Source organism: Heptranchias perlo, chromosome 9 (assembly GCF_035084215.1).
Source record: "Heptranchias perlo isolate sHepPer1 chromosome 9, sHepPer1.hap1, whole genome shotgun sequence".
Taxonomy (NCBI): domain Eukaryota; kingdom Metazoa; phylum Chordata; class Chondrichthyes; order Hexanchiformes; family Hexanchidae; genus Heptranchias; species Heptranchias perlo.
In genome coordinates this window covers 68,260,293-68,288,290 of record NC_090333.1, presented here as the reverse complement: position 1 = coordinate 68,288,290, position 27,998 = coordinate 68,260,293, and the positions used below count along the sequence as shown (strand labels likewise).

The following is a 27,998-nucleotide window of genomic DNA, read 5'->3' as shown; positions in this document are numbered from 1 at the left end:
GGGTCCTCGCGCGCAGACTCGTGAGCGAGTGTCGGCTCGCGAGCGCTTGTACGGCCCGGGCCGGCGCTCAGCTGTTATCTCGTCCCCAACACCCCCCCCCCCCCCCCCCCCACCCTCTTCCCTCTCGCCTCCCTCCACACCGTTAACGATGGGCGTGATGTTCTGTTTACTCTTGGTTTTCTGTCATTTGGCGAAAGTTTCACTTAGTTTCCCCCAGTCCTTTGACAGCGATTTCACTTTCACTCTGCCGGCGGGGCAGAAGGAATGTTTCTACCAAACTATGAAGAAAGATGCCACCTTGGAAATTGAGTATCAGGTTGGCGACCAACGAGCTTCTCTGTTAAAAAGTTTGTTTTAAATCATCGGGATTGTGATGTTTCGCAATAAAATGCTCACCATGTTGTGCGGTACCTTGGGGTTACAAAGGGAGGGTACCTGGGCTTACACTGTCTGCGGCGGGTACTGCTTCCTTTTTTTTTCGCTTTCTTGGCTTCTTCCTAATATTGGCCATTCAGGAAATGCATTTTTTAAATATATATGATGTTGATCATCCAGTCCAGTAAATTAATTGTTTCATAACATCAACTAACTGCCAACAGCCAGCTTGAGACATCGCTTCCATGGTTGAAGTTGATTGGATAACTCAGAGTGGCTGTTACTAGTGTAGATATTTATCATATCTGATTGCTAGTTATGACATAATTCTATTTCAGATCATCAGTTTAATTTTTTTTGTTTTGCAGTGATAGCATATATCTGCAAATTTTATGAAATGTACCGTTGCCAAATGTTGAAGATTTTTTTTCACTCAGAGGATTATGAATCTTTGGAATTCTCTACCCCAGGGTGCTGTGGATGCTCAGTCGTTGCGTACATTCAAGGCTGAGGTGGATAGATTTTTGGACGAAGGGAATCAAGGGATATGGAGATCAGGCGGGAAAGTGGAGTTGAGGTCGAAGATCAGCCATGATCTTATTGAATGGCGGAGCAGGCTCGAGGGGTCTATGGCCTACTCCTGCTCCTATTTCTTAAGTTGCCATGTATAATTTGACCGTCCAGCTATTTGACCTTCCTTTTTGCCCCAACAATAGCTGATGCTTAGTAGAAATTGATATGTTCAATCTGTAATGAAGTCCTCACTTTTGTTTTAATGGAAGTACAATAATTGAAATCATGATGTACAATACCAGGCTTTCCAATAAATTGCCAATCTTTTCTTAACAGTATGCAAAAGTATGGATGCCCAGGAAGCAGTTTTAATATATTGAAATGACAGGACATCTTGCATTGGTGTGTTTTCTGCCGATGAACAATAGGATGCGTTCTCTTCTTTGCAGTATATTGAAATAGTGGCAATATATCCCAGTGAGTTTGTGATCTCTGCTTTGGGTCCTTGAGTGCAGCTGACAGTTTGCTGTAGGGAGTGAGGGAAAACAATGCAAGTCAACAAGAATTGCTTTTACATGTTTCCCAGCAGCTGCTTTGAGTGTGGAATTGGTAGAGTGCTGTTACATCTGATGAATGATGCATGCCACCAGAGGTCCAAAAGAAAACTTTAAAGTGAAGTGGATGTCAGTCGTTAAACTGGATAGCTCTTTTTTGGCCGGCACAGACACAATGGGCCAAATGGCCTCCTTCTATGCTGTAACTTTCTATGATTCTATGGTTTCTTTAGTGGATTTGTATGCAGAAAAGTTGCTTTAATCTTTAGAATACTGTTGGCAAGTTACCTTATTTGGTGTGATCACTTCGGATCACTGAAAAAACTGCGTACTTATGATTTGAGAGTTATCATACCCACATTTAACTACTCAAATGCTCTCCTTGCTGGCCTTCTATTCTCCACTCTCCATAAACTCCAACTTGCAAAACTGCTGCACATATCCTGCTCACCCATCACCCTTATTATCACTGACCTACACTGGCTCCCAATCTGCCAACACGTAATTTAAAATTCTTACCCATATCTAAGTCCATGTGGCCTTGCCCCAGCCTATATCACTGCAGTCCCATAACCCCTCCCAAACTCTACCTGTGGCCTTCTCTGCGTCCCCTCCTATCATTACAACACCAGGTTATAGTCCAACAGTTTTATTTGAAAATCACAAGCTTTCGGAGATTATCTCCTTCGTCAGGTGAGTCACTCACTCACCTGACGAAGGAGATAATCTCTGAAAGCTTGTGATTTTCAAATAAAACTGTTGGACTATAACCTGGTGTTGTAAGATTCCTTACATTTGTCCACCCCAGTCCATCATCGGCATCTCCACATCATCCTATTAGGAGCAGACAGCTCTCCACCTGGGGGGGGGGGGAACCTCAAGACTCACCCCTTTGATCAAACCTTAGGTCAGCCCTTCTAATCTCTCCTTTCACCCACTTTCCTTGCACCTAATTTGTGAAGTGCCTTGGCCTGTGTCTTGCATTAAAGGTGCTATATAAATACAAGTTGCTGTCAAAAGGTGACCTGGCTACATCTGAGATAAACATGTCAATCTTTATACCTCAGCCCATCGATTGGCTGAAAAGGAGCCTGAAATTTTGTGGCCATCTCTGGCCATCTCTGTGTAACATCAAACCATTCCAAACAGCAACCAGAATGGTGAAGTGAAGTACAGATGAGAAAGAAAAAAAACAAACATACTAAAATGGAGGATTATTGAATAATGGAGAAAAATGCAGCAACAGACAAAGGAATATGCAAAAAAGCCTTTAACAACCTACCATCTGCCTTTTAAGAAACTTGCTTCGACACCAGTGTGCTCAGTTTTCACAGGCAAGATGCGTGCTGTGAATGAGCTTGCCCAAAGATTTAAAATTTGGTGGCTTGCCTTTAAGCAGAGATTTTAATATTTTAGTGAGGCCGCTCATGCCGGTAGCATTGCCTCATTACTGGTTATCAGAATACCCTTGTAAAATTAGACATTGTTTGAGGTTGAATGTTCAATTTTCTGACCTGCTACCACTGTGCACGAGGCTCTGCCATTGGCGCAAGGTCTTGCAAAATTAACTGAAGATACGTGTACAATAAATCTAAGGAACCATAGATTCTGGAAAATTCATCTGTGTACAGGAAGAATGTGCTGCTACAGAAAGTTTACAAAATTAACTCCACAGAAAACAGGCCCCTAATTACCTGAGAGCAAAATGTATTCTTGAGAATAGTATGCCTTTTCTTTAGCATGTCATGTGAGAATTTAATGGATCATTGTGACCTAACACCATGCATTGAGAGTTCAAAGATAGTCCAATAGCTCAAAGGTTTTGCCAGCACTGAACTTTGAGATCTAGTTTATAGTGACTCATTAAAGTATGAAATTTTAAAACCTGCATATGTGGCAGGTAGATTTAAAAAATGCCCTGCCCTGTGACACCTGTATCAAAAATGTATTTATTAAATATGCCTTCATTAGTTTTAATTGATACCCTAGACATGTACTGTGTTTTCCATGAGTTTTTAGCAATGTTAAATGGTATATTCCTAACTACCCCCTCAAACACAATTGAGAATATGTAATGATGGTATTACTAGCGAGCTGTTTCTCTCCTTCCTTCCCACCATCCCCCTTGGGCAAAGGCCACTTCTGTTTCTGATGCAATCCCAACACTTTGCATTACTTTTTAGCAAGAAGCTTCAAACCTGGATGAATTGCAAAATTACTTGTTCCAAATGCTTTAATAATCTGACTGCAAGTTTACATGCCCATTTTCTTTGCAAATTTAACTTGTCTTATCGTCAAAACGTTCCTTCGTTTGTGGTCAAATTTATCAAAGTTTAAAGTTAACCCTTTGATAGGTAGCACTTCTCCTAAAATTTGGGGGGGAAAAGTCATCTTAGTTCTTGCTATTTTATATCCAAACCTGCTCATCGTGCTGGAATTCCAAAACATTAAACTTCCTTGCATCTCTCTCTCTTTTAAAAATTCCTTTCTAATGACCTAATTTTCTAGGTTGAGTTTTGACTATTGGATTTTGTTGGGGGGAGTTGAAATTATTTTAAACTGATGTATGTATCGTTGATGTGGCAAACTGATCACATGGAAGTAATTTAATATCACCTGACGTCCGTCCACAGTCTCTAGGTATGGTGAGTTGTACTTGTTCGGTACAAAGTCCTTGTTCTGTACAATGTCCTATCCAGTTGTTTCTATGCACTCTGTAAAACTTACAAATAAATTGATGCTATTTAGATTTAATATTTATTTGTACGTAGATAATGCAGCTATAAAGCAACTCAATGAAATGATGTGTAACATGCCACAATATGAAATCATGCCATACGTAATATAATGGGTAGCCTTTGGTACTTCAGTTAAATTGAAGGAACCCTAACAAGTTTTTTTTTTAAAATAATAATTCACCATAATTTTATCCACAAGCATAGTAAAATACTGATTGGGACTTTTCTTTGCAAGTGCAAATCAAAACATCTCCATAAATACATATTGAAACTATCACTGTGCATGATATACCTCAGAAGATGTGCCATTTTTCACTCTACACTTCCAGTTATAGGACAAAGTGTGGGTCCTTTTACAAAACAGAATTATACAAAACCTGGCCTGCAGCAAACTATCTAAAGGCTGGCTGCTCTGACTAAGGATCCAGAATTGAGGAGGATGTTGATCTTACTTAATGGAGATTAAGTATGATCTACGTATAAATGCGTAGGCTTCAAGGAGATCTTGAAACATTTACCTGAGGAAGGAGAAAATCTCCGAAAGCTTGTGAATTTAAAATAAAATTGCTGGACTATAACTTGGTGTTGTAAAATTGTTTACAATTACTTAATGGAGGCTGATATCAGTGGAGTGCATTTGCCCGACCTAAAATATCAGGTCCCATGATAGTGTGGTGCAAAACAGTATTAATAAGCAAAATTTAACTGACTTTTGTTGATGTTTGCAAAGGGAATCTACTGTGCATTGTAAGAACTTTATGTAGAATATCTTTCTCCTTTGGGTTAGTTGTCAAATCGGCTTTGATGAGTGAGCAGTTGAAAGTAATAAAAAGAACAAACTTGCATTTATGTAGGTTTGTGCAGAAAATGCTTTGAAAAAATGATTTAACGCTCTACAGTTTCCAACTGTAATGTACAGTATTCATCTGACGTAACAAAATATTATAACCTACAAATTATATTCAGTCGCTCAGTAATAATCTGCAACCAGATTTGACTGATGGGATCTTTTACTTGCAACTGTTGCTTTGATCCATATGATTTCAGTGTTTTGCCTGATAATTTACATGAATGAAATGGTAGATTGGTGAAAATACTGCTAATTCAAAAGTCTTCTATGGGCATGTGAACGGGTAGTAAGAGGAGGGGTGGGGCCGAATAGGGACCATAAAGGAGATCTACACATGGAGGCAGAGGGGATGGCCGAGGTACTAAATGAGTACTTTGCATCTGTCTTTACCAAGGAAGAAGATGCTGCCAGAGTCTCAGTAAAGGAAGATTAAGTTGAGATACTGGATGGGCTAAAAATTGATAGGTACTTCAAAGGTTAGCTGTACTTAAAGTAGATAAGTCAGCCGGTCCGGATGGGATGCATCCTAGGTTGCTGAGGAAAGTAAGGGTGGAAATTACGGAGGTACTGGCCATAATCTTCCAAAATCTGTAGATACAGGGGTGGTGCCAGAGGACTGGAGAATTACAAATGTTACACCCTTGTTCAAAAAAGGGTGTAAGGATAAACCCAGAACTATAGGCCAGTCAGTTTAACCTCAGGGTGGTGGGGAAACTTTTAGAAATGATAATCCGGGACAAATTTAAGTCACTTGGACAAGTGTGGATTGATTAGGGAAAGCCAGCACGGATTTGTTAAAGGCACATTGTCTTTAACTAACCTGATAGAGTTTTTTGATGAGGTAACAGAGAGGGTAGATGAGGGCAATGCAATTGATGTGGTGTATATGGACTTTCAAAAGGCATTTGATAAAGTGCTGCATGGCAGGCTTATTAAGTTTGCAGCCCATCAAATAAAGGGGGCAGTAGCAACATGGATACAGAATTAGCTAAGTGACAGGAAACAGAGAATAGTGGTGAATGGTTGTTTTGCGGACTGGAGGAAGGTGTACAATGGTGTTCCCTAGGGGTCGGTGCTGGGACCACTGCTTTTCTTAAAATATATATTAATTACTTGGACTTGGGTGTACAGGGCACAATTTCAAAATTTGCAGATGACACAAAACTTGGAAGGGTACTAAAGAGTGAGGAGGATAGTGATAGACTTCAAGAGGATATAAACAGGCTGGAGGAATGGACGGACACATGACAGAAGAAATTTAACGCAGAAAAATGCAAAGTGATTCATTTTGGTAGGAAGAACGAGGAGAGGCAATATAAACTAGAGGGCACAACTCTAAAAGGGGTACAGGAACAGAGAGATCTGGGGGTTTATGTGCACAAATCATTGAAGGTGGCAGTGCAGGTTAAGAAAGCGGTTAAAAAAGCATACTGGATCCTGGGCTTTATAAATAGAGGCAGAGAGTACAAAAGTATGGAAGTCATGAACCTTTATAAAATACCGGTTCGGCCACAACTGGAGTATTGTGTCCGGTTCTGGGCACCGTTCTTTAGGTAAGATGTGAAGGCCTTAGAGGGTGCAGAAGAGATTTACTAGAATGATTCCAGGGATGAAAGACTTTAGTTACGTGGATAGACTGGAGAAGCTGGGGTTGTTTTCCTTAGAACAGAGATGGTTGCGAGGAGATTTGATAGAGGTGTTCAAAATCATGAAAGGTCTAGACAGGGTAAATAGAGAGAAACTGTTCCCATTGGTGGAAGGGTCAAGAACCAGAGGTGATAGATTTAAGGTGATTGGCAAAAGAACCAAAGGAGACATGAGGAAAAACGTTTTTACACAGTGAGTGGTTAGGATCTGGACTGCACTGCCTGAGGGGGTGGTGGAGGCAGATTCAATCATGGCCTTCAAAAGGGAACTGGATAAGTACTTGAAAGGAAAAAAAATTGCAGGGCTACAGGGATAGGGAGGGGGAGGGGGATTAGCTGGATTGCTCTTGCATAGAGCTGGCATGGACTCAATGGGCCAAATGGCCTCCTTCAGTGCCGTAACCTTTCTATGATGCTGTGAAATCACCAATCTTGCTTTCAACATGACCAGTAGACTGTGAAGTGAAATTTTGTAATTGTTGCCTATTTTCAAAAGGTTGAACAAAAGAAATCGTTGTCGTTTTTTTTTAAACAATATACTAATCAAATACATTGATTGTAGCATTCTGAACAGAACTGTATTGATTTTCCCCTTCTGTCCTCTAGGTGATTGATGGGGCAGGACTGGATGTGGATTTCTATGTTGCATCGCCAAATGGAAACATTCTGTATTTTGATCAGAGGAAATCTGACGGGGTACACAAGTAAGTACATAGTAGCAAAAGAAGTTCTGCTTGGAGTTATTTTTGTCAAATACTAGTCTTCCTTCAGACCTGTTTTTTTAGTTAATTCAGGTTGAATTTTAAACTGATCAATCATTAACTTTACCTGTTACATGTCACAGAACCTTTGTCCTCTATGGCATAATAGAAGTGAGGCATAAATGTTTAAATATGTAGACCTATTAACAGAATATCAATTCAGAAGTGTTTTCATATTAGTATCTTCTACTTTACAAATTGTTAGATATATTTAAATATTTCATTTATAAAATGTATTCCAAGAAATCTTAATATCTAAAGCTGACTTCAGAGAAGCGGTGAGGCATCACCAAGTGATCCAAGGTCATTTAGATGAAATGGATAATGTGGTGGACTACATGTCAATGATGACAGTTACACAATGAGACTCCAATGCATTAAATCACAAGAGGAGTTCACATGATCTGCAATGTGAGTTGTGTGTATTTCCCTCCCTCTTGTTACCATGTGTCACTGCTCTAATGCAGTCTTCAGCTAATACCTTGGCAACAGGAAGAAGGACCTTCAAGTGTTCCTTCCAGCTTGTCTAAAGCACATTTAGGTCTATTAATATATCACTGGGATTCATACCAGATGGTCACGGTGGATAGGTTCTCTGTCACTTCATTAGTTTATGTGTGTGAATTGTTGGATATAAAATTCAAAGACTTGAATTCAAACTCTTTTTGATGGAAAAAATTGCACATTTGAAGGAAACAGATAATTGTGATGTATATTTCTAAACCAGTGCAAATCAGCATGTGGATGACTGGGGAGGGTGAAGGAATTAACGCTGTGTCTTTTCAGATGAAGATTCTGCTACTGATGGTGTAGTGTGGATGGGGAGGAAGAAAACAAGAGCGGAGAAGGGTGTGAGCTGGGACATAGGGCTAGAAAAGATTGCAGTGATAGGGTTGTTGAGTGGAGCCATGGAGGATATAAGATGAGAACTCGCAAACAAATAAAGTTAACTTTCAACACTTGTGTCTGCTGGATAATTAGAAATTTCAGGCAACATTTGATCACAAAGCTAGTCAACCTGGATGTATTGCAATAAACATTCCCAGGTTTGATGTTTGATGGCACACATTACAGGAAATGATAGTGACAAGTGATAATGACAATGTATACACATTGAAAGTTGATGTTTATTTTAATACTCAAAGAATTAAGGGCAAACATATTCCAATCACATAGAAATGTTTTACAAAAATAATCAGCCCTGATCTTATTGAATGGCGGAGCAGGCTTGAGGGGCCGTATAGCCTACTCCTGCTCCTATTTCTTGTAATAACATCTGTAGCCTGTATTTATTGATAACCTTCATTAGAGTCATAGAGTTATACAGCACGGATAGAGGCCCTTCGGCCCATCGTGTCCGCGCCGGCCATCAAGCCCTGTCTACTCTAATCCCATATTCCAGCCTTGTATGCTATGGCATTTCAAGTGCTCATCCAAATGCTTCTTGAATGTTGTGAGGGTTCCTGCCTCCACAACCCTTTCAGGCAGTGAGTTCCAGACTCCAACCACCCTCTGGGTGAAAAAGTTCTTTCTCAAATCCCCTCTAAACCTCCCGCCTTTTACCTTGAATCTATGTCCCCTTGTTATAGAACCCTCAACGAAGGGAAAAAGCTCCTTAGTATCCATCCTATCTGTGCCCAGGCTTTTAATTGTCCAGTTATGATTTAAATTTCGCTCTCTAGTCAAACACAGGGCCCTGCTCCCTTGTTACTCATGTTATCAATTTATAAAATAGGCTGAGTGCATTGTTGCAGAAAATAGTGTATTTTGGGGGTAGGGGATATGACAGAAACATAGCTCCCTTCAACCTCCTTCATCATCCTCATTACTTTGTGACTGTTTCATCTTTCATGAACAAGCTTCAAATATTTAAATGTTTGAATATTTCCTCTTTTTTAAAAAAGAACCGTTTTCTTCCATTTTTAGCATTGAAACTGAGAATGGAGACTACATGTTTTGCTTTGACAACACATTTAGTTCTCTCTCAGAGAAGATTGTTTTCTTTGAGCTCATTCTGGACAACATGGAACCTGAGGGTGACTCAACCAGCTGGAAGGATTTTCTACCAGGAGGGGAATTGCTTGATATGAAACTGGAAGATATCCTAGTAGGTGTCAGTTTGCCTGTGATTTTTGTTCTGCTACATTGGGATTGTGATAATGCAACATATAATCAACTCTTGGTGAAACGAAAAGAGTAATGGATCAAGGAAACACAAACAGAAATTAGCCAACATTGTAACTGCCAGTAAACTCCCTGTGTATGTGCTGTTAGTCTGATGTTGGATTATGTGCTAACGTGAAATATTTAACAAGTATCCCAGTGGCAGAAGTGGTAGGGCCGCTTAATTCCCAAATGGAAGGCCACAATTTCAAATCGCAGGGTTAACTTGTCAGTTTGAATTCACTTGCCTCGGTTGTATGATTGTTTGTTTGTTTTTTGGCTGATGAATGCAGTATATTGGGGTACATTTTCTTAGTCTTCACCAGTGGTGAGGTGCCTTTCTTGCCACCAGCATGGATTCAGAAAATTTAAGCTGTCCTGTTCAGTTGGAAGGTGCATCCACCTCTCATCCAACTTGGTCAAGTTGTAAGGTGCTGGCTGATATTGGAATAGTATTGATACAAGTCATGGAAAAAATGGTTGGGGAACTCTTGTTCTCCTTTCTGTTGCTGCCGTTCCCCTCCTCCAGCCTCACTTTTTGGCTTCCATACACACGCAAAAACAAACTGGAGGGATTGTGAGTAGAGGAAGAGGATAAAAGTTTCAAACAAGTAAATTAACATAAACTAAGTTAAATCTTTTATGGTTATCTTAAAAAATATATATTTTTAAAAAAACCTGTAATGCTCTAGATGAGTGTAATGATATAAAGCTATAGGGATGTTCATTTTGTGCCATTTTGCCTCCAGTCTTGCCTCCCACTTAAAAGCAGAGCCTAGTGTGAATTTGATAAAGGAGCAAAGTGTTCCTAAAATTGTAAGTGCAAAGTTCAGTCTTTGCTTTCCACTAAAGGAGCTGTTTTAAACCTGCCACATTTTCTGATGGATTTCTACCCATAATGCTCATGGCGTACAGAAATGTTTGTGGAACTTTTCTTTTAACTCTTTCCACACCACTCACTCCCTGGTATACAAATAACCTGCCCTAGTTTTCCAAGCATGTTAAATAGTGAAGCAAAATGTATTTTAAACAAAATGACTCTAATTTTTGTGAGCAAGTAATGGAGCTTTACAATGATACTGATTCTGCATCAGTAATTATGCAGGACATCTGTGACCAGACTCATAATAAATATATAAAGCAATTTATAAACCTTAAAGCAAGATGATGAACAGGAAAACAGCAGCTACTTAATATAAAAAGACAGATAACGCTGACATTGAATAAATCAGAAGATTACTGAAGATGTGGTACAGAACCTGTGCAACGCAAGACTCCTATACGTTAAAGTACTGAATCTCTCAATGTAGTAACAGTGGCTCAAAATAAACCTACATCTCAGCTATTCCAAACATGCAAGTTGCTAAAGATCAATTTGAACTTAAATAAGTGTACGCATGTTGTATAATAATGTATACAGAGTCCATTATGTACCAGAAATGTGCCGACATTTAAGTTGGAATGTACTATTGCTGTGTACTTCTGTTTTTAAAAAAAATTTCAGCATTGAATACTGATTTGTTTTCTTTTACCTGCTCCTTGAAATGGCTCAGTGGGTAAATACACTGTGATGTGGGATTCAGCTCTACAGATCAAGCAGGATGGTCCCATGATCAGGCCCTGGTCAGGGAATAATGTGTGGAAGGAGAAAACCAATAAGGCAGAGTAGAAAAACTGGTATGGATCCTTTTTTATATGCTCAGCAGGTGCTCCCAGGATCCTGTCAATGCTGCTCTGAGTCAGCTGCTCGGAGATGCATGTCATTTGCTTGTTAACAGCACTCCCTGTATTGCTGTGTGACTAAGATCAGTAATATGGCAATGGAGGATTAAACTTCTGTTTCCCGCTGCTGTGATAGTGGGAATCTGACGAAAACTTCGCTTTGGAAAGGCACTATAGGGCAAATATTGTACCAGTGTATGTTATGCTTAAAGTAATAAAAAGAATGGCAATAACAAAATTGGAGAGGGTAGAATTTGTGTGAACCTTGCTTACATTTCTAGTTACTTCTTTCAAATAATGGTAGCATTGTACCGATATCCCAAGTCTCTTGTTTTATTTCGTGCATTTCAATTGAAAAAACGAGTAAATCACTACTGATGCAACTGAGGTTGTGTTCAATATTGAGGGTGGTAATCAGCCAACCTGAAGTATCACTATCTGGAGAATTAGGTCATCTTGCTTTTTTGGGAGAGAAGAGCTGTGGGCCAGTGAAATTAAATAAAACCTTGACATTGTGGAAAAATTAAAGATTACAGAGCTTTTCTTTAAACTATAGAATATTTTATTTTCAGAAATAATGTTGATCAATAGAAGTAGAATTGCCGTGTCAAACTTCTACCACTGTTTTAACTCTTTATGCAGCTCTTCTGTTGTAACTCGATTGTTTGTGTTCTGAAATGTGATTTTTTTTAAATTTAGGAATCTATAAACAACGTGAAGGGCAGACTTAGTAAAAGCAACCAGATTCAGGGGCTGCTTCGAGCCTTCGAGGCACGTGATCGGAACCTGCAAGAAGGCAATTATGATCGGGTAAATTTCTGGTCAACGGTGAACCTGGCTGTGATGCTCATGGTGTCATGTCTTCAGGTGTACATGTTGAAAAGCTTATTCAATAACAACAGAAGAAGCCGAACGTAGCACCTGGGAAGTGATTGATTGGTACACCATAGCACAAGATGGTGTCTGGAAGGGCACAGCATTTCTTTTCTTTGGTGTATACAGGGATTTCCTTTATAATTTTTTTAAAAATTTACAATGTTCGATAGGTTGTTAACCAAGCAACATTATGGTCAAATTAGAGGAGCATAATTGTAATCTTTTGGGAGAACAAATGGATATGTCTGAACTGTAATACTGTTGGTGTGCAAACTAAGAACTTAAAGCCTTAAAATCGCTGCCAAACAAACTGGTGGTCTATGCTGACACACTGGTGAGAGGAGAAATGCTGGGTTCATCAGCATAGGCTATCTGCCATATTCTGCAAGCTGCTTTGGACAGAGGTGGTTTATGTACTAGGTATCCAGGTTGTGATGTCATTTGTGGAATGGTTTAGTGCATATATGTGACATACTTTGACTTGAATACCTGAGCCTCTTTACTCAAGTGTAATGGAGACTTTTAAAACAAAACGGCCAGTCTCCTGTTACATATGAGTAACGGTGCACTGTGAATTGTACCTGAGCATTTCTCACTCCACACAGCAACATCACTGTTGAAGTAGTGATAATTACTGACTGGGGCCAAAGTACAAATCAACTTTCTGACTACTAGGTCGGCCATATATTTTTAAAAGAATTTGATTTAATGTTACCACAAAAGTTTACACACTGCAGAAATTATGTAAAATGTTATCAAATGCTTATGCACAAAAAAAGGACAACCTGTTCTTAACAGAAACTGTGATGGTGCAATCTGGAACCGCTTGGATTTCAAATCTGGCCTAGTCATTTGATTAATCCATGCAATATTTGGATTGGAAACACTTGAATCCAAAATATAAAGAAACAAACACCCGACTGACTTTTTTCCCTGACTGACTTTAACACTTGCAAAGATTCAATGAGACTGCAAACATTAAAGAATGCACTCTGTTCTAGAGTGTTTCAGTGGGGTCTCAACGATCTGACCTCTCTTGTTTTGGGGTTAACTTTTTATCTCTCGCTCTTGTGGGAGAGAAAAAGATGGTTGATGTTATAATCTGCCTTACTTATCAGATATGCTTTAGATTAATTGCGGCTTCAGGAAGAATGTGGCCGAGACAAAGTATTTGTAATTTCATAGAAAATCTAGTTATGTGTCTGTGTACTTAAAATGGAAGCAGTATTATTTGTAAACACCTTCATTGTTGTTTCCTGGTAAACTATTTGCTTGGATTCTTCAAAATATGTTATTTTATTAATTCAAGTGTGATTTAAACCATTTTAATTTCTCCCACATAAATGGTTTTGTAATGAAACTAAACAATGGGACAAACCTGTGTAGCTGTTAAGGATAGTGGCTTTGAAAAGTCTTTGAAGGCAATTTTCTATTGCCTAGTTGTTTTTCTCCTCTCTAGGGAGAGCAAGCTGCATGCAACACTCGTCCCCTTTTACTTTTGGTCAGGTGCTGGTAATGGTGGGCTCCATTGTGGAACACCAAGACCCAGCTGCTGAATTATTGGAAACGTTGGAGATTAACTCCCCATCCCACCCCCCCACCCCCCTTTACTTTCATGAATCAGACTCTCTTAATCCAACACAGTGTCTACAATGCTGTCGGTTTTATGAGCTTGGAGGCATTCATGCTGTAGAGTGCAACGGATGACGGAAGACCCAAGCATGTTGCTTTGGCTGCACTCTTTTAATATATAAGCACCACGAGTCTGCTATACTAAGTGTGTGGAAACCCAATTTAAATTGACTAAAAACTGTTGAAAACCCCACAATAGCTGTTGAGTTTTATCCCACATTGAATTGTTCTACTTTAGAGCTGCTGCTATGTGGTCAGAAGAATAAATAGAAACCAAGAGCCAGAAAGAAACATGGTCTGAGTCCGACCATCTAGTGATATTGTATAGAAACTTGACTAAGGAAAGGAACATAATGTCTGTCTACTAGTAATGATTGTGGGGAAAGATTTTTGTTTTGGTAGCCCACCTCTCCTTGTGTCTATAAAAGGGCTGGGTTGCACTATGTGCAAGAAGATCATGTTAATAAAAAGCAAAATTGCAGTGATGATTTCAAAGGTGCTTGTAATCTTGGTTGTAGCACTCAGTTTTACATTGTGTTAAGTCCCGTACCTTTAACCTGTCTGAATTCCTAACAGTCCACCTCGCCTATGACCACTGTAGACTCTAGTAGACTGGTTAACCCCTTTAGCCTACAGTGAAAAGTTTGTTAGCGTGGTACTAAATTTCAGGGGTCATGAAGTTTTTTGTTTTATGATTTTAAATTAACCGTTTCAAATAATTCTGGTGATGCTTTTTTAAAACTAGGATAGGATCCTATGTTCCTTGGGTATAGAAAACATGTTTCATTGAATATACAGGAAACAAAAAAGCTTTACATTTGTTCAAAGCTATCACAATGTTGTAGATTTATTCCAGAGACTGAACTTTTTTTTTAAAAGTGCCTCGATGTTTTTTTATATACAACTTGTACTTGATGTGACCAGCAAGCAGAGAGAGAGTTGATGCTACAGAACACATCTGACAACTGGCTATAATTGCAGAGGAATCACGTTATATGCAATAGATCAATAGAGACAAAAGCTTATTTATAATCAGCCTTACATATAATAGGAATGGTCGTCAAAATCTGAATATATACACTGTGAATTAGGTCAAAATACTAGAGGTATGTCAGGCAGTAATATCTCTGATCTGAAACTTGATTGCCAAGTATTGTGGCTTGCAAATTCACTGATAAGTCTGTTGGTACTGTAGATTTCCATCAATTCAAACTTCTATAACTGTCAGCTGAACAAGAGAATCTTGAAATTTTCCTGTGTCTCATGCACATTTTGCACCAAATAACATTTTGGAAACTGAAATCTAGAACCTAAATAGAAGAACATTGTGCAGTTTTTTAAAATTAAAAATATGTAACTCTATAACAGAGACACTAATAAAGCCACAATCATACGTGAGCATGTTTGAAGCCTATTTATAATAGTGTTTGATTACATTTCTAATGTGCTTCCAATCTAAACGTCCATTCAAATAAATTGCAAAAAGTTGCAAATTCTCTGGTTGGCTGAAACATTGCAAATGAGACTGAGCCAACAAGACCAAATACATTGTTCCACTGTCTTGTACAAATCTTTGAACAGTATGCTTTGTTATATGGAAGACTTACTGTTGTATTTGCTTCAGGCATCGGAAATAAAGTGAACTTAATCATGTTTCATCTCATTCTCTTCAGTTGGTTTAATTGTTATTTGAAGAATAAATCTTTTTAGGGTGACTCAATCAAACTTGTGGCTGGATATAAAAACTTTCTCCTAAATACATCTCATTTTTGGGTTGGACCTTCCGAAGAAAGAATTCTGAAGCTAGGGATAAATCTAATGAAAACCTAGAAACTTTGTTGGCTTATTGCAGTTTGCAGTTTGAGCTGCTTCCCCATGTTTGCTCTTCATCATCTATTCTTCATACCTAAGGACAGCATCAACATAGAATGCAACTTCAGTCATCTGTGTCACAAAGGAACAGCTGAACAAAGTTTGATGGGGAAGGGGGCATTGGGAATACAACTAATGGTGCATCCTTTTAGCATTACATTGAGTGCATTTATACTGCAACTTTAACTTTTCTGCCAGGTAGTTTCTGTTTCTCGGTGACGCAAAATGCTGTGTAACTTTGGAGTTGGGTCCTAACCAGGCTGTGGAAGAGTGGCGTTAACTGCGCTGGGGGAAACCATCTTTGACACCAGTGTAAATTATAAGTGGGTTTACTAAGTGCTCAGCAGGTCCTTTGACCCTCTTGGACAATTTACAAAGTTACCCAGGACTTATTTAAGTGGACTGAGAACTCAGGAACTCCTGCTTACGTGCTCACTACATTCAAAATTTAATGTCCAGGAGCAGTGGTCTATATGTGATTAAACTCGCATGCGCAGCTCTCTGCTGGAATTGAAAATCCAAATCCTAGCCAAGCTGACAAACAATTATGTTGTAATTGCACCTGGATTTTTATCCCTTCCAAAACTGTCTTGCTGAAACATTTTGGATATTTGTCCCTTCGGAACATGAAGTTTTCCCATTATGAACGTTTTTTATTTTTGAACCAGAAAAGCATCTATTTTCTGCCAGCTAATTTCACCGTGAAAAAATAAAACCTGAAAATCAGAATTCATAACATGCTAGCACAGGGCAAAATAGACACCTTGTAGCAGTTAAAGACGTTAGGGTAGATTTTAACTCCAGGTGGTGGGTGGGGCAAGATGACCACCTGTCTGACAACATCTGTCACTGCTGAAATTGCGCTGATTGCCCGATAAGTGAGGTGTTCAAATCAGCTGAATTTGTTTTGTTGCAAAATGTCTCGGGCAAGAGCACCTCGTTTCTCTGATCCAGCGACAGATGGGTTTGTGGAGCCAGTGAGGGCATGCAAGGAGCTACTGCTCCCCTCAGATGGCAGGAAGGTGCCCAAACAAACGCCACAGCAGGCTTGGAGAGAGGCGGCAGGTATTGTAAATGCCCATACTATCAGTCCCAGGATGGGGATTTAGTGCCGGAAGCTCTTCAGCGACTTGACCAGACAGCAAGACCGAGCTCGAGGGGCCATAATTTGCTGGAGCAGGGTATCTAACAGCGTCTGCCATTAGTTAGACTTGCCCTTGCCCGTTTAGCTATTAAATTTTTTTTGCATAGCAAGTCTCTGAACGTACAAGCTGCTAACGTCACAGCGAGGGAAACAGGGCATCTGGGATCTGAGTGAAAAGGGCATGCAACTCTGTATCTCCTCAATCAATCAGATTGAAGGATTGTGACATTAACAGCATAAGGACTGAGTAGGAAGTATAAATTAGAGTGGGTGAATTCAATGTCAAATCAGGTACAGAAATAGAAATAAAGAGCGGGAAAGAAAGATTGGATTAAGAGAGAGAGAGAGAGAGAGAAAGAGACAGAAAGGAAAAGTAAATAAAAAATTTCAAATTTGACATTTTTAAAACCTCTAACAACAATTAAAACCTGAAGGAATGAGACTCCACACTTGTAATAGTTAATTTTCAGTACCAGAGAGGTTGACTTGTAGTAATTAACACTTATTACATAATTAAAAGGGTACTTAGACTGAAGTGGACTCCACTAATCTCTGGTGAGTTTAGTTCGTATTTACCATGCAAATACAGCAGCTTCACACCGTTCAATGCATTTCAATTGTGAGGCAGACAGCTTCGTGAAAATGGCATCTCGCCAACAGCGGAGCGACACATCTCGGACAGCAACTTTTGGATATCCGCGTTTAACCACGCATCTGCCCCTCGCCTGAAGTTGCTGTACCATTTGCGCATAAATAGCAGTGAGTGCCATTAGTTTCACTGTTATTTTGACAGCAAAATCTGGCCCAAGGTCTTTTCTATCTCCATTTTTCTGCATGATACCTGGCCACAGCACTCCGTCCCTCTCCCCATCCATCAGCACTCGGAGCATGCTCCAACAATCACAAGGGGACATTATACCAACATTCCTTCTCATTTAAACCACACACACACACACACAGCCAATGCTTGCTGCTCTCAACAGCCACTAACAACATTCTACTTTTACCTGGTGGTGACGACCAAACATTACTCTCTGCTAACTGCTTTCTCAGCTGACAGTACAGCCAATTTCTTGCAAATGATCGCCTCCCCAACTTGCTGCTTCTCCCTCTCAGTATGCACACTATATGAAGATGTCCCACACAGCTGCACAACCCTTTTGAAAAGCCACTCACTAATTCTGTCTCTGCAGGAGAAGCTGGCTCACAACACAAGGGAAAGGACCAGAACTCTGGGTTTGGGGGGGGGGGGGGGGGTTGGTGGTGGTGGTGGGGGGGGGTTGGTGGTGGTGGAAGGAGAGGGCCAACAAACATCCAGGTCCTTGGCAAGATGGAGCTGCAAACAATAGATGTAACAAGGGCAAGAAGCACTGGTGCGGCAAGGCTGAAGGCCATGGTAAGTACTCCTGCACTCCTGCCTATGTTGGCATACAAGGAATCCTCCAAAAAGTTACATTTATATAATTACCATGGCCTTTTCCGGCTGCTCTGCTGACTCCCGCCAGATCCCACTGTCGGGTTTGGCCCGTGTGTGCCTCCTAAATATTTTAGTTAAAACGGCACTGCGGCCATGACTTTTCAATGTAAAGTACATTGAGTCACATCGAAACCGCAGCACAGAAACAGGCTGTTCGGCCCAACTGATCCATGCTGGTGTTTATGCTCCGCATGAGCCTCCTCCCACCCTACTTCATCTAACCCTATCAGGACACCCTTCTATTAGAATCACAGAATGGCTCCAGCACAGGAGGCCATTCGGCCCGTCGAGCCCATGCCAGCTCTCTGCAAGAACAATCCAGCTAGTCCCACTCCCCCGCCTTTTCCCTGTAGCCCTGCAAACATTTTTTCCTCCAAGTATTTATCCAATTCCCTTTTGAAAGCCACGATTGAATCTGCCTCCACCACCCTTTAAGGCAGTGCATTCCAGATCATAACCACTTGCTGCATAAAAAAGTTTTTCCTCATGTCGTCTTTGGTTCTTTTACCAATCTCCTTTGGTTCGTGACCCTTCTGCCAATGGGAACAGTTTCTCTCTATCTACTCTGTCTCGACCCCTCATGATTTTAAACACCTCTATCAAATTTCCTCTCAACTTTCTCTGCTCTATGGAGAACAACCCCAGCTTCTCTAGTCTATCCACGTAACTGAAGTCCCTCATCCCTGGAACCATTTTAGTAAATCTTTTCTGCACCCTCTCTAAGGCCTTCACATCATTCCTAAAGTGCAGTACCCAGAATTGAACACAATACTAGCCGAACCAGTGTTTTATCTAGCTTATCTAGCTTCCCCTTAAATGTGTCTATGCTATTTGCCTCAACTACTCCTTGCGGTAGCGTGTTCCACATTCTTACCACTCTTTGGGTAAAGAAGTTTCTCCTGAATTCCCTACTAGATTTATTAGTGACTATTTTATATTTATGATCTTTAGTTTTGGACTCCCCCACTTAAAGACCTCCATCAGGTCACCCCTTAGCCTCTCTTTTCTACAGAAAATTCATTTGCCAATTACATGCCCATTCTGCAATGTTTATTAATGTCCTCTTGCATTTTGACGCATTCTTCCTTTGTATTAACCACACACCCCAATTTGGTGGTGTCCGCAAATTTTGAAATTATACTTCCGATTCCGGAATCCAAATCATTAATTAAATTGTGAACAACAGTGGTCCCAGCACCGATCCTCGTGGAACACCACTTCCAACCTTTTGACAGTCTGAGTAGTTACCCTTAGCTCCTACTCTCTGCTTTCTGTTTTGTAGCCAGCTTGCTATCCATTCAATCCATCCATGTAAAGTGCGCACCTACCTGCCCCGTGCGGGCAGCCCTCCCGCGTCTGTTTTCTGGCGAGTTAAGACGGCAGGGGCGGGAATAGGTCGGGAACGTGGCGTGACCTCCCTGCCACCTTAACCCCCTACACCACAAGCAAAGTTCACAATCTCTCTAGATTCAATAGTTGAAAGTGGGCCATCTAGTTGTGAGAATGAGAAAATGCTGCATAGTTCACTTCATCATTCAAAACATGTTTCAGAATCTAAACCGACTTTTTTTTAAAATCATTTTCCATCCCCAAAATTTCCTCACTGTGCTCACAAAATTGGGAATCTGATAAATCTCTTTTGAATGCAGTGACTTCATTTTTATGGCACCAGGTGGCAGCCTAATCCACAATTTCCTAAATGTAATTGTAATTGTATTCCTGATGCCATGTACTCTGCTTCCATAGAAGATTGTCCTTGACATTCAAATTATCCACTCATAAATTTAAAAAAACTTGCATCACCAATATGCTTGGCATTTTTTTTTCCAAATCAAACAATTCTTGCTGGGAATTGTCATCGGCCCTCCAGATTTTGGCAAAATATACTTGCACAGGAGTTCATTCTTTTCTGCAGCAGGCCCTAGTTGCTGCTGCCTTTGCTGTGGGTGTGACTCGACAATAAAGAGGTAATTTTCCACTTGTAGCGTGGAGCCTAACCCATAGGGAATGCATATCAGCAAATCCCACATTCGCATCCCATACATTTTTGGTCACTAATTTGAGTGGCTGGAAAATTAAGTGGAAAAGGTCTCCCAAATATATGTTCCTATTCGGAGTCTACAAGCTAAGAGGGCATAATCAGAAAAGATAACTTTCAGTCTCGAAAACAATCACAGCACAAATATAGTCACGGAAGAATGCACAGCCTTATGAAAGTCCTCCTGAAATTTTTTTAAAAACACATTTTAGGAGGTCCTGTTATGTTCTGCCAACTTTTCAATGACTTGACTAATTATCCTTCGAAGTAGCAAAGACACTTTACTCCTAACCCACAAAATTAATCAAGGACAATAATCCCACACTGAAATTTTGTCTTGCAAGTTCAAATCTACTGCTATCTAAGCCTCTTTACAACAACAGCAACTTGCATTTATATAGCGCCTTTAACATAATAAAACATCCCAAGGTGCTTCACAGGAGCGTGATCAGACAAAAAACTGACAGCGAGCCAAAGAAGGAGACATTGGGACAGGTGACCAAATGCTTGGTCAAAGAGGCAGGTTTTAAGCAGCATCTTAAAGGGGGAGAGAGAGGCAAAGAGGTTTGGGGAGGGAATTCCAGAATATGAATTTGAGTTATTCTGGAGTCATTGTGTTGAACTGCCAGGAATTTGCATTATTTTTAATAGGTTCTGGCTGGATGAGTAAGAAAAGGTGTAAGTGAATTCTATCCCTTTTTTAACCGATCTGGCAATACTATCATTTTTTCTTGTAGCTGCCAAATATAGGTCTGGTAAAAACAGACCATTGGTGTTTTACTCCCTCCTCTAATTTCCAGACTTTTCACTTTCAGATCAAATTTGCAGACCTGAGGAATTTGATCAGTTAGCGTCTATACCAGTGTCAGTACAGCTGCAGGTTCTGTTAACATTCAATACACAGTGTACTTGGCTAACCTGTTTGTTGTGATAAATCCAACATGGAACCGAAGAATGGGTAGTGCAGACCCTGCCAAACATGTGCCCCCACCCCTGCCTGCCAACTATTTGAAAAAGTGACCCTTAGTGATTAGTCTTATGTCAGTTAGCCTCGCAACATAACCCAAAGTGACCTCCAAAAGAGTCCGTCTATCAGTTTGTCATTATGGGTCTCTTGGTTGCGTCTGTTGATTTATATTGGTACTGTGAACAAATGGATGGGATCAGATGGTTCTCAAAGGAACTATCTAATCCTCCCACTGCCATAGCCAGGTGTCAAAATTCACCGGTTCCGGCATCAAATTCCATGCACTTAACAAACCTTAGGAGAGTCCCAGCTCAAACTACAGTAACATTCTGGAAAGAAATGGTAGCAGACAGGGGCCACAGATCTGTGATGAAACTTTCAGGCTACATTTAGCGTGGATACCAGATAAATGATAGAGGACACTTGCTGAAAGTGTTTATTTTAAGTGGGATAATTACATACAAGTCTGAGAGAATTTATAACTTGAAATTCACGCATATGCAGTAATCATGCCCAATGTGTGCAGACCTGTTACATTCCATCCCTGTTCTAACTACTGGCTCTATAATATTACAGAGCTGTAGGTGTGTCTGTGTGCGTTTTAAATAAATCAGATGTTTGTGGAGATTTTAAGTACCAATTAGGACTAAGGAATTAATGGGGCATTTCACGAGAGCTCCGTGTCCCAGAGGGAGGATCGCACATATTTGAACTAAAATCAAGTGATGTGGATGGAAATAGCCGTCAGCCTAAGAAAGGGAATTAATAGACTGTGATAGATAATGTTACTGTTCCTATCTTTAGAACATGTCCGGTCTGTGTCATTCAATTTCAGAGGACACTCTTAAGTGCCTACATAACAGCAGTCACTGCACTTCAAAGCAATGCATTGTACATAAAGTACTTTGAGACATTCGAAAGATGTGATAAAGGTGCTACGTAAATGCAATTCCTTTTTTTTTCTTTTGTGCAGTGCCACTGGGCTCAGCATGGTTTCAGTTCCAGGACTGATACAATTTGCTGTGTCGTGCCTGTCCCAGGAACAGGTGTACTTTTCCAAATTGCTGTATCTCAACCCCTGTTAAATGAGCTTAATCCATTTTATAATGTGGATTAGTCCCTCACAAGATTGATTCCACATTAAAGAATGCATTAACTGAATTTTATAGGAGTAAATTCCCTGCTCAAGAAGTGGGGCTTCCCAGGTTACCAAAATACAGCTAAACTATAAATGCAGGACTTTTCCATTCTAAATATAACCTTGACTCTATTATCTCCATTAAAGTGAGGATGTGTGCTCAGCACTGTATTACTGAACCAAATATATTTGCAAAGTAACATACATCAGTGAATGCCAACCTCCCACCTAAAAGGTTTAACAATTGAGATGGGGGCAATTTCGGAGGACAGCAGATTGATTATTGATCTATTTCTGAAGGTTTGTGCTTGGCCTAAACCCCCTATATCTTACTGTTAATGTGGGCATTTTATGTTTATCAGCAGTTTATCCAGGCACTCCCAATTTTGCAATGTGGAATGAACAGCACCATTAAGCATAACTTGAAGCTGCTCTTCATACTACTGTGTTAATATTTTTGGAATGACTGGAGTCTTGTCCCCAATGGACATGGATTTCAGCTGGGAAATCTTTCCATCCTTTCTTTGATTGGAAGATTTTAACCAGTAGTTTGCCACTGGAAGATGCTTCTCCATTCAAGTTGTGCTAGCAGTATTCTTAAATGAAGGTTTTACTACCCCGCTGGAATGGGATTGGAACAGATACCCTGGTTCATTGGAGTGGGTGATAGAGTATTAACAATAATTAACAATGGACTGTAAGCCTTCAGTTATATACAAGCCTCCGTTCAAGGCCCAGCATGGTCTTCCATCAAGACTGGTGAGATTTTCCAGTACCTGAATTAATACCAGGAGCTGGAATGAATGAATGTTCTTTGTGGTGCAGGTTACAAAGTGATCCATAAAATGGTACGGTTCAGGTTCCCATCGGCAGTTATCCAGACAGTGACCCCTTGATCTCATCCAGCCTTCTGGAAAGGTATCACGGCAAGATACCTATAGGGAAGATGGGAAAATTCAGAGGGATACCTCTCTCATGGTTCTCTTGGTAACTAATTCAAGAGTGACACCCTACATGCTGTTGTGTTCTATTTAGTTTGATAATGGAATATGATATGGCAAAGCAGTGAACGGAGAACACTTTTGATCTCGATCAAGGATTGGGAAATTGCTTACGTTTCATGAGGTCATTCAAATAATGTATCTGAATTAAAGTTCCTAACAGAAGGTTCAAAAAGCAATGTAATTATGGTCATCTTCATTATATTGTGATCTAAGTTCTTTAAATTATAGATCAAATATATCAGCTCTCCCAATGGCTCAGTGGGTTTATCCAGTTAGTAGCTGAGCCATACAGATCAGGAAGGTCCCAGATTCAATCTCTGGTCTGTGTTGAGTTAGCTGATCTAAGTCAAGCAGCAGTAAGGATACTACCATTGACTTGAGGGCCCCTCGGTAAGGGAGGGGAAACTTGGGGTTCCCACTCCTGAGAGCTATTGAGCAAATTCTGCTGGAGGTGTGCGCTTGTGTGAACCATTGGACGTGTCTGGATCAGGCTCAGCTGTAACGTGTTGTGGGTTTGGTAGTGTGGAAGTGCATGAAGGGATACTTGACCATATTAACTCTTTATTAACTCACTTAACTCACATAATAGGTTTAGCTACAGCACACATAGAAGCACAATTGTGTAATTACATTTGAGCCTTGGTATGTTGATAATTAAGCCTAGCACAGCCTGGCCTCCCTTGAGATAAGAATGTAGCTGACTACAGAATATAATAAGAATAGAGTTAGTGAACGGCCATGTAGCCTTGAGACTGGCTCCAGCCTTACTGATAACAAGAAACAAGAATGTAGAGAGAAAAGAGATAACTGACATCTGCTCAGGCCTACGTGCAAGGTAACAAGATGGCTATGGGTGTTCGGGGGCAGGCTCACTACTTGATTGACCAACTACCTGAGCCAATAAAGAATGTATGTGTACGCCCATATTCTGTAACAGGTGGGCGTTGTCTACTGAATTGTATAAACATGAGCTGTTTCATTGACTTGGCGAAGTTGTACCCTCAACCATTGTTTGAGGTGCTCTTCCACTTGTATACAAGTTGGGGTTCAATAAAGTTTCTCTTTGTACTACTTTGTTTGGGCGTTAATGCATTTGTATCGTGTTAAGTTTCGACAGTTTCATGGAGGTTCCATCGAGAGCGCTTGTGATCCCCAGTAAGTACGGACACAGGTTGTTATTACAACTAGGTGTTCTGTGCAAGCTGCGGATGCACTGCGATTAGTAAGTATATGCATTAACTGACGTGTCTAATTCTTCTGTTTGCCTATAGGAATTGGAAGGCGATCATAGGAAATGTGTTTCGTATCGACAAGGAGAAAACGGAGGGGAAAAGGAACTTGTCAGATTACTCGATATTGTCAGCTACGGTGTTGTAGTAACGGGCCGAGAGAGAACAATAGCGAAGTAGATCTGTGAAACCGGTAACAAAGTTACAGACGTTTAGAGTAAAATTAATATTCGAAACTGAGTGAAATTGTAATTTGAACAAGTCTGTAGTGGCGACAAACGCAGACTGGTGTTAATGTTGCGTAGAATTAAAATATACAAGAATCTTGTGTAAGTCAGCTGATCCAACCAATTGCAGACGTTCCTCTCACACACCTAGCCTGAGCTGGTTATTAAGAGGGTTTTAACCCCACGTGAAGGCCAGGACCCTAAAGTAGGTGTAGAGAACACATGACGTCTTGTCCGATCAGCTGAATTATCCAGTATAGAATTGCAATAGAGTTAAGATAGGCCTTGATTATTGCGTCATTACAGAAACCAGTCAAAGGAAAGATGAGGATGTTGAGGATTATATGGAAAGAATGGAAAATATTTTTGACCAGTGTTCTGGTATGGCCAAAGACGCATACCAAGTGCCACTCGTTAACGGACTCCGACCAGAATTAAAAGACCCACTGACTTTGATATGCCTAGATTGGAGACACAAAATTATGCCCCAATTAACGTCCATTCTAAAGAATGTCCAGGATCGTAGTAGAGAAAGCACAGACCATTACACTCAACCATCGAACCACCTTGTATGTGCCCCATTCGATGGAAATCCTGCTGACACGATGTGCTACCCAACACATCACTACTGCTAGAAGCAGCAGGTACGAAGTGGAACTGTTGTCAAATCCTAATCTTACTATACAACGCTGTACTACCCTGAATCCAGCTACTCTGCTGCCTACTGAAGAAGACGGCTCACCACACTGCTGCGAGGCAGTAACTCAGCTAGTAACCAAGCCACGAATTGACCTTTCCAAACAACCTATTTCGAACTGTGAATTAAACCTCTATGTCGATGGGTCAGCATTGCGAGACGAAGAAGGGTCCCCTCGTGCAGGCTATGCGATTGTTGATGACCATTTTGCTATAGAAGCCTATTCACTACCACCCACCTTTTCAGCACAACAGGCAGAACTGTTCGCCCTCACACGAGCCTGTACTGTTGCTACTGGGAAAACAGCCACCATTTACACAGACTCACGATATGCATTCGGCGTTGCACATGATTATGGACAGATTTGGAAATTGTGTGGATTCCTGACATCAAATGGAACAACTATTAAAAATGCTGAACAGATCTTTAAGCGAAAGAATGGACTCCAGCCCCGGTTTGAAGGACCCTATCAAGTACTCCTCACAACAAACACCGCCGTGAAAGTGAAGGAACGACCGACGTGGATACACGTGTCCCACTGTAAGAAGTCCCCATACAAGGCTTTTTTTTTAAAATTATTTGAACGCTGCGTTGACCCACGCTGCGTGAGTTGTTTATATTTCTGCAAAGAAGTTAGCCCTTTCCAAGGACACCAACATCTGTTTTTAATTCACCAAGCAACAACTTTTGCAGTTGTTTAAAATAAGTTTCTTAATGTAAGTGGATATTTCCCCATGTGATAGAAGGAAATATTGGGCAGAATTTTGTGCTCCCTTTGCTGACTATTCCTCCTGCAGTGAGGTAATTAGATTCATTCATGGAAACATGTGTGGAGTCCTCTCTGGTCCCGGGATAAAGGGTGACAGAAGAAAATTAATGAATTGTTTGTTGTTTTTAACCCCTTGGGCTCTCAAGAAGATCCACAATGGATTTTCTGTGTTTCTTTTTAAAACAGGGGACTATGGTTTTCGGGATCGCCTGAGTGTTGGTGGTGCAGGATTACCAAGAGTAGTTCTTTGACATAAAAATGGCTTCACAAAGTTACGGAGCAATCTTTGCTGGTGAAGTATTGGTGCGGGAACATCCAATGTTGTTAAGAATTTAAGACCTTATCTGCAGAGATCAGCAGGTACCAAATATCACTGTGTGGTGATGTTTTTGACCTAGACTTAAGCCCTATCAAAAATTCAAAATTACATAGAGGAGGAAAAGCAATCATCAGCCTTGATCCAAGTTGCTTTTCCTCTTTTGAAAACGTTTTGCCAAGAGTAATTACAAGGACTTCTGTCTCTACTGTAAAACCATAAAGCCTGGACATAATTTGTTTGTGAAATTGGAATTGATAAGATAAATTAATATGAGTTGCTGTTCAAACACTCGAGAAGGGAAAATTTACCTGTAGTTTAAGGGGATAATCAAATTACAACCCCCACTGCAAGTAGAACCAATCGCGTTTCAAGGGAACTGCACGTAAATGCTTTCTTAAATTGAGAAACTCAAGCAGCCCCCTTCGTTCATTCTTTGGGGCTGGGCAACAGGATGGCTGGGTTCTATTGGGACTTCTCTAGTTCAAGGTTTAGTCATATTCGTTGTTATAATTCTTATAGCTTATTGCTTACTTAAATGTTGCTGTGCTATGATGTCTAATTTGGGTACAAATATAGCACCCACAAATTTAATGGTACATGTAGAGACGGGAGGAGACGAGGTGCAGGAAGAATTTGAACGCCTAGCTAAGGTAATGCTCTACTAGGATATTGTCCTTTATGAAGGACAAAAGGGGGAATGTGGAAGTGCATGAAGGGATACTTGACCATATTAACTCTTTATTAACTCACTTAACTCACATAATAGGTTTAGCTACAGCACACATAGAAGCACAATTGTGTAATTACGTTTGAGCCTTGGTATGTTGATAATTAAGCCTAGCACAGCCTGGCCTCCCTTGAGATAAGGATGTAGCTGACTACAGAATATAATAAGAATAGAGTTAGTGAACGGCCATGTAGCCTTGAGACTGGCTCCAGCCTTACTGATAACAAGAAACAAGAATGTCGAGAGAAAAGAGATATCTGACATCTCCTCAGGCCTACGTGCAAGGTAACAAGATGGCTATGGGTGTTCGGGGGCAGGCTCACTACTTGATTGACCAACTACCTGAGCCAATAAAGAATGTATGTGTACGCCCATATTCTGTAACAGGTGGGCGTTGTCTACTGAATTGTATAAACATGAGCTGTTTCATTGACTCGGCAAAGTTGTACCCTCAACCATTGTTTGAGGTGCTCTTCCACTTGTATACAAGTTGGGGTTCAATAAAGTTTCTCTTTGTACTACTTCGTTTTGGTGTTAATGCATTTGTATAGTGCTAAGTT

General features: G+C 40.4%; 1 protein-coding gene across 4 annotated transcripts; it reads left to right on the top strand.

Annotated features, from left to right (window-relative positions):
• Positions 1 to 27: 27 nt before the first annotated feature.
• Positions 28 to 27,959, top strand: tmed5 (transmembrane p24 trafficking protein 5). 4 transcript variants are annotated; one of them, XM_067990710.1, is made up of 6 exons: positions 28 to 316; positions 7,283 to 7,380; positions 9,364 to 9,544; positions 12,022 to 12,132; positions 24,742 to 24,892; positions 25,233 to 27,959. In XM_067990710.1, exons 1-5 carry the CDS (start codon positions 149 to 151, stop codon positions 24,877 to 24,879), a joined length of 696 nt encoding a protein of 231 aa, XP_067846811.1. In that variant the 5' UTR covers positions 28 to 148; the 3' UTR covers positions 24,880 to 24,892; positions 25,233 to 27,959. The 4 variants fall into 4 exon arrangements, with proteins under 4 accessions (XP_067846811.1, XP_067846809.1, XP_067846812.1 ...); XM_067990708.1 differs by having other exon boundaries at positions 24,742 to 27,959; XM_067990712.1 differs by lacking the exons at positions 24,742 to 24,892; positions 25,233 to 27,959 and adding an exon at positions 14,710 to 15,483 and having other exon boundaries at positions 41 to 316.
• The last annotated feature ends 39 nt before the right edge of the window (positions 27,960 to 27,998 follow it).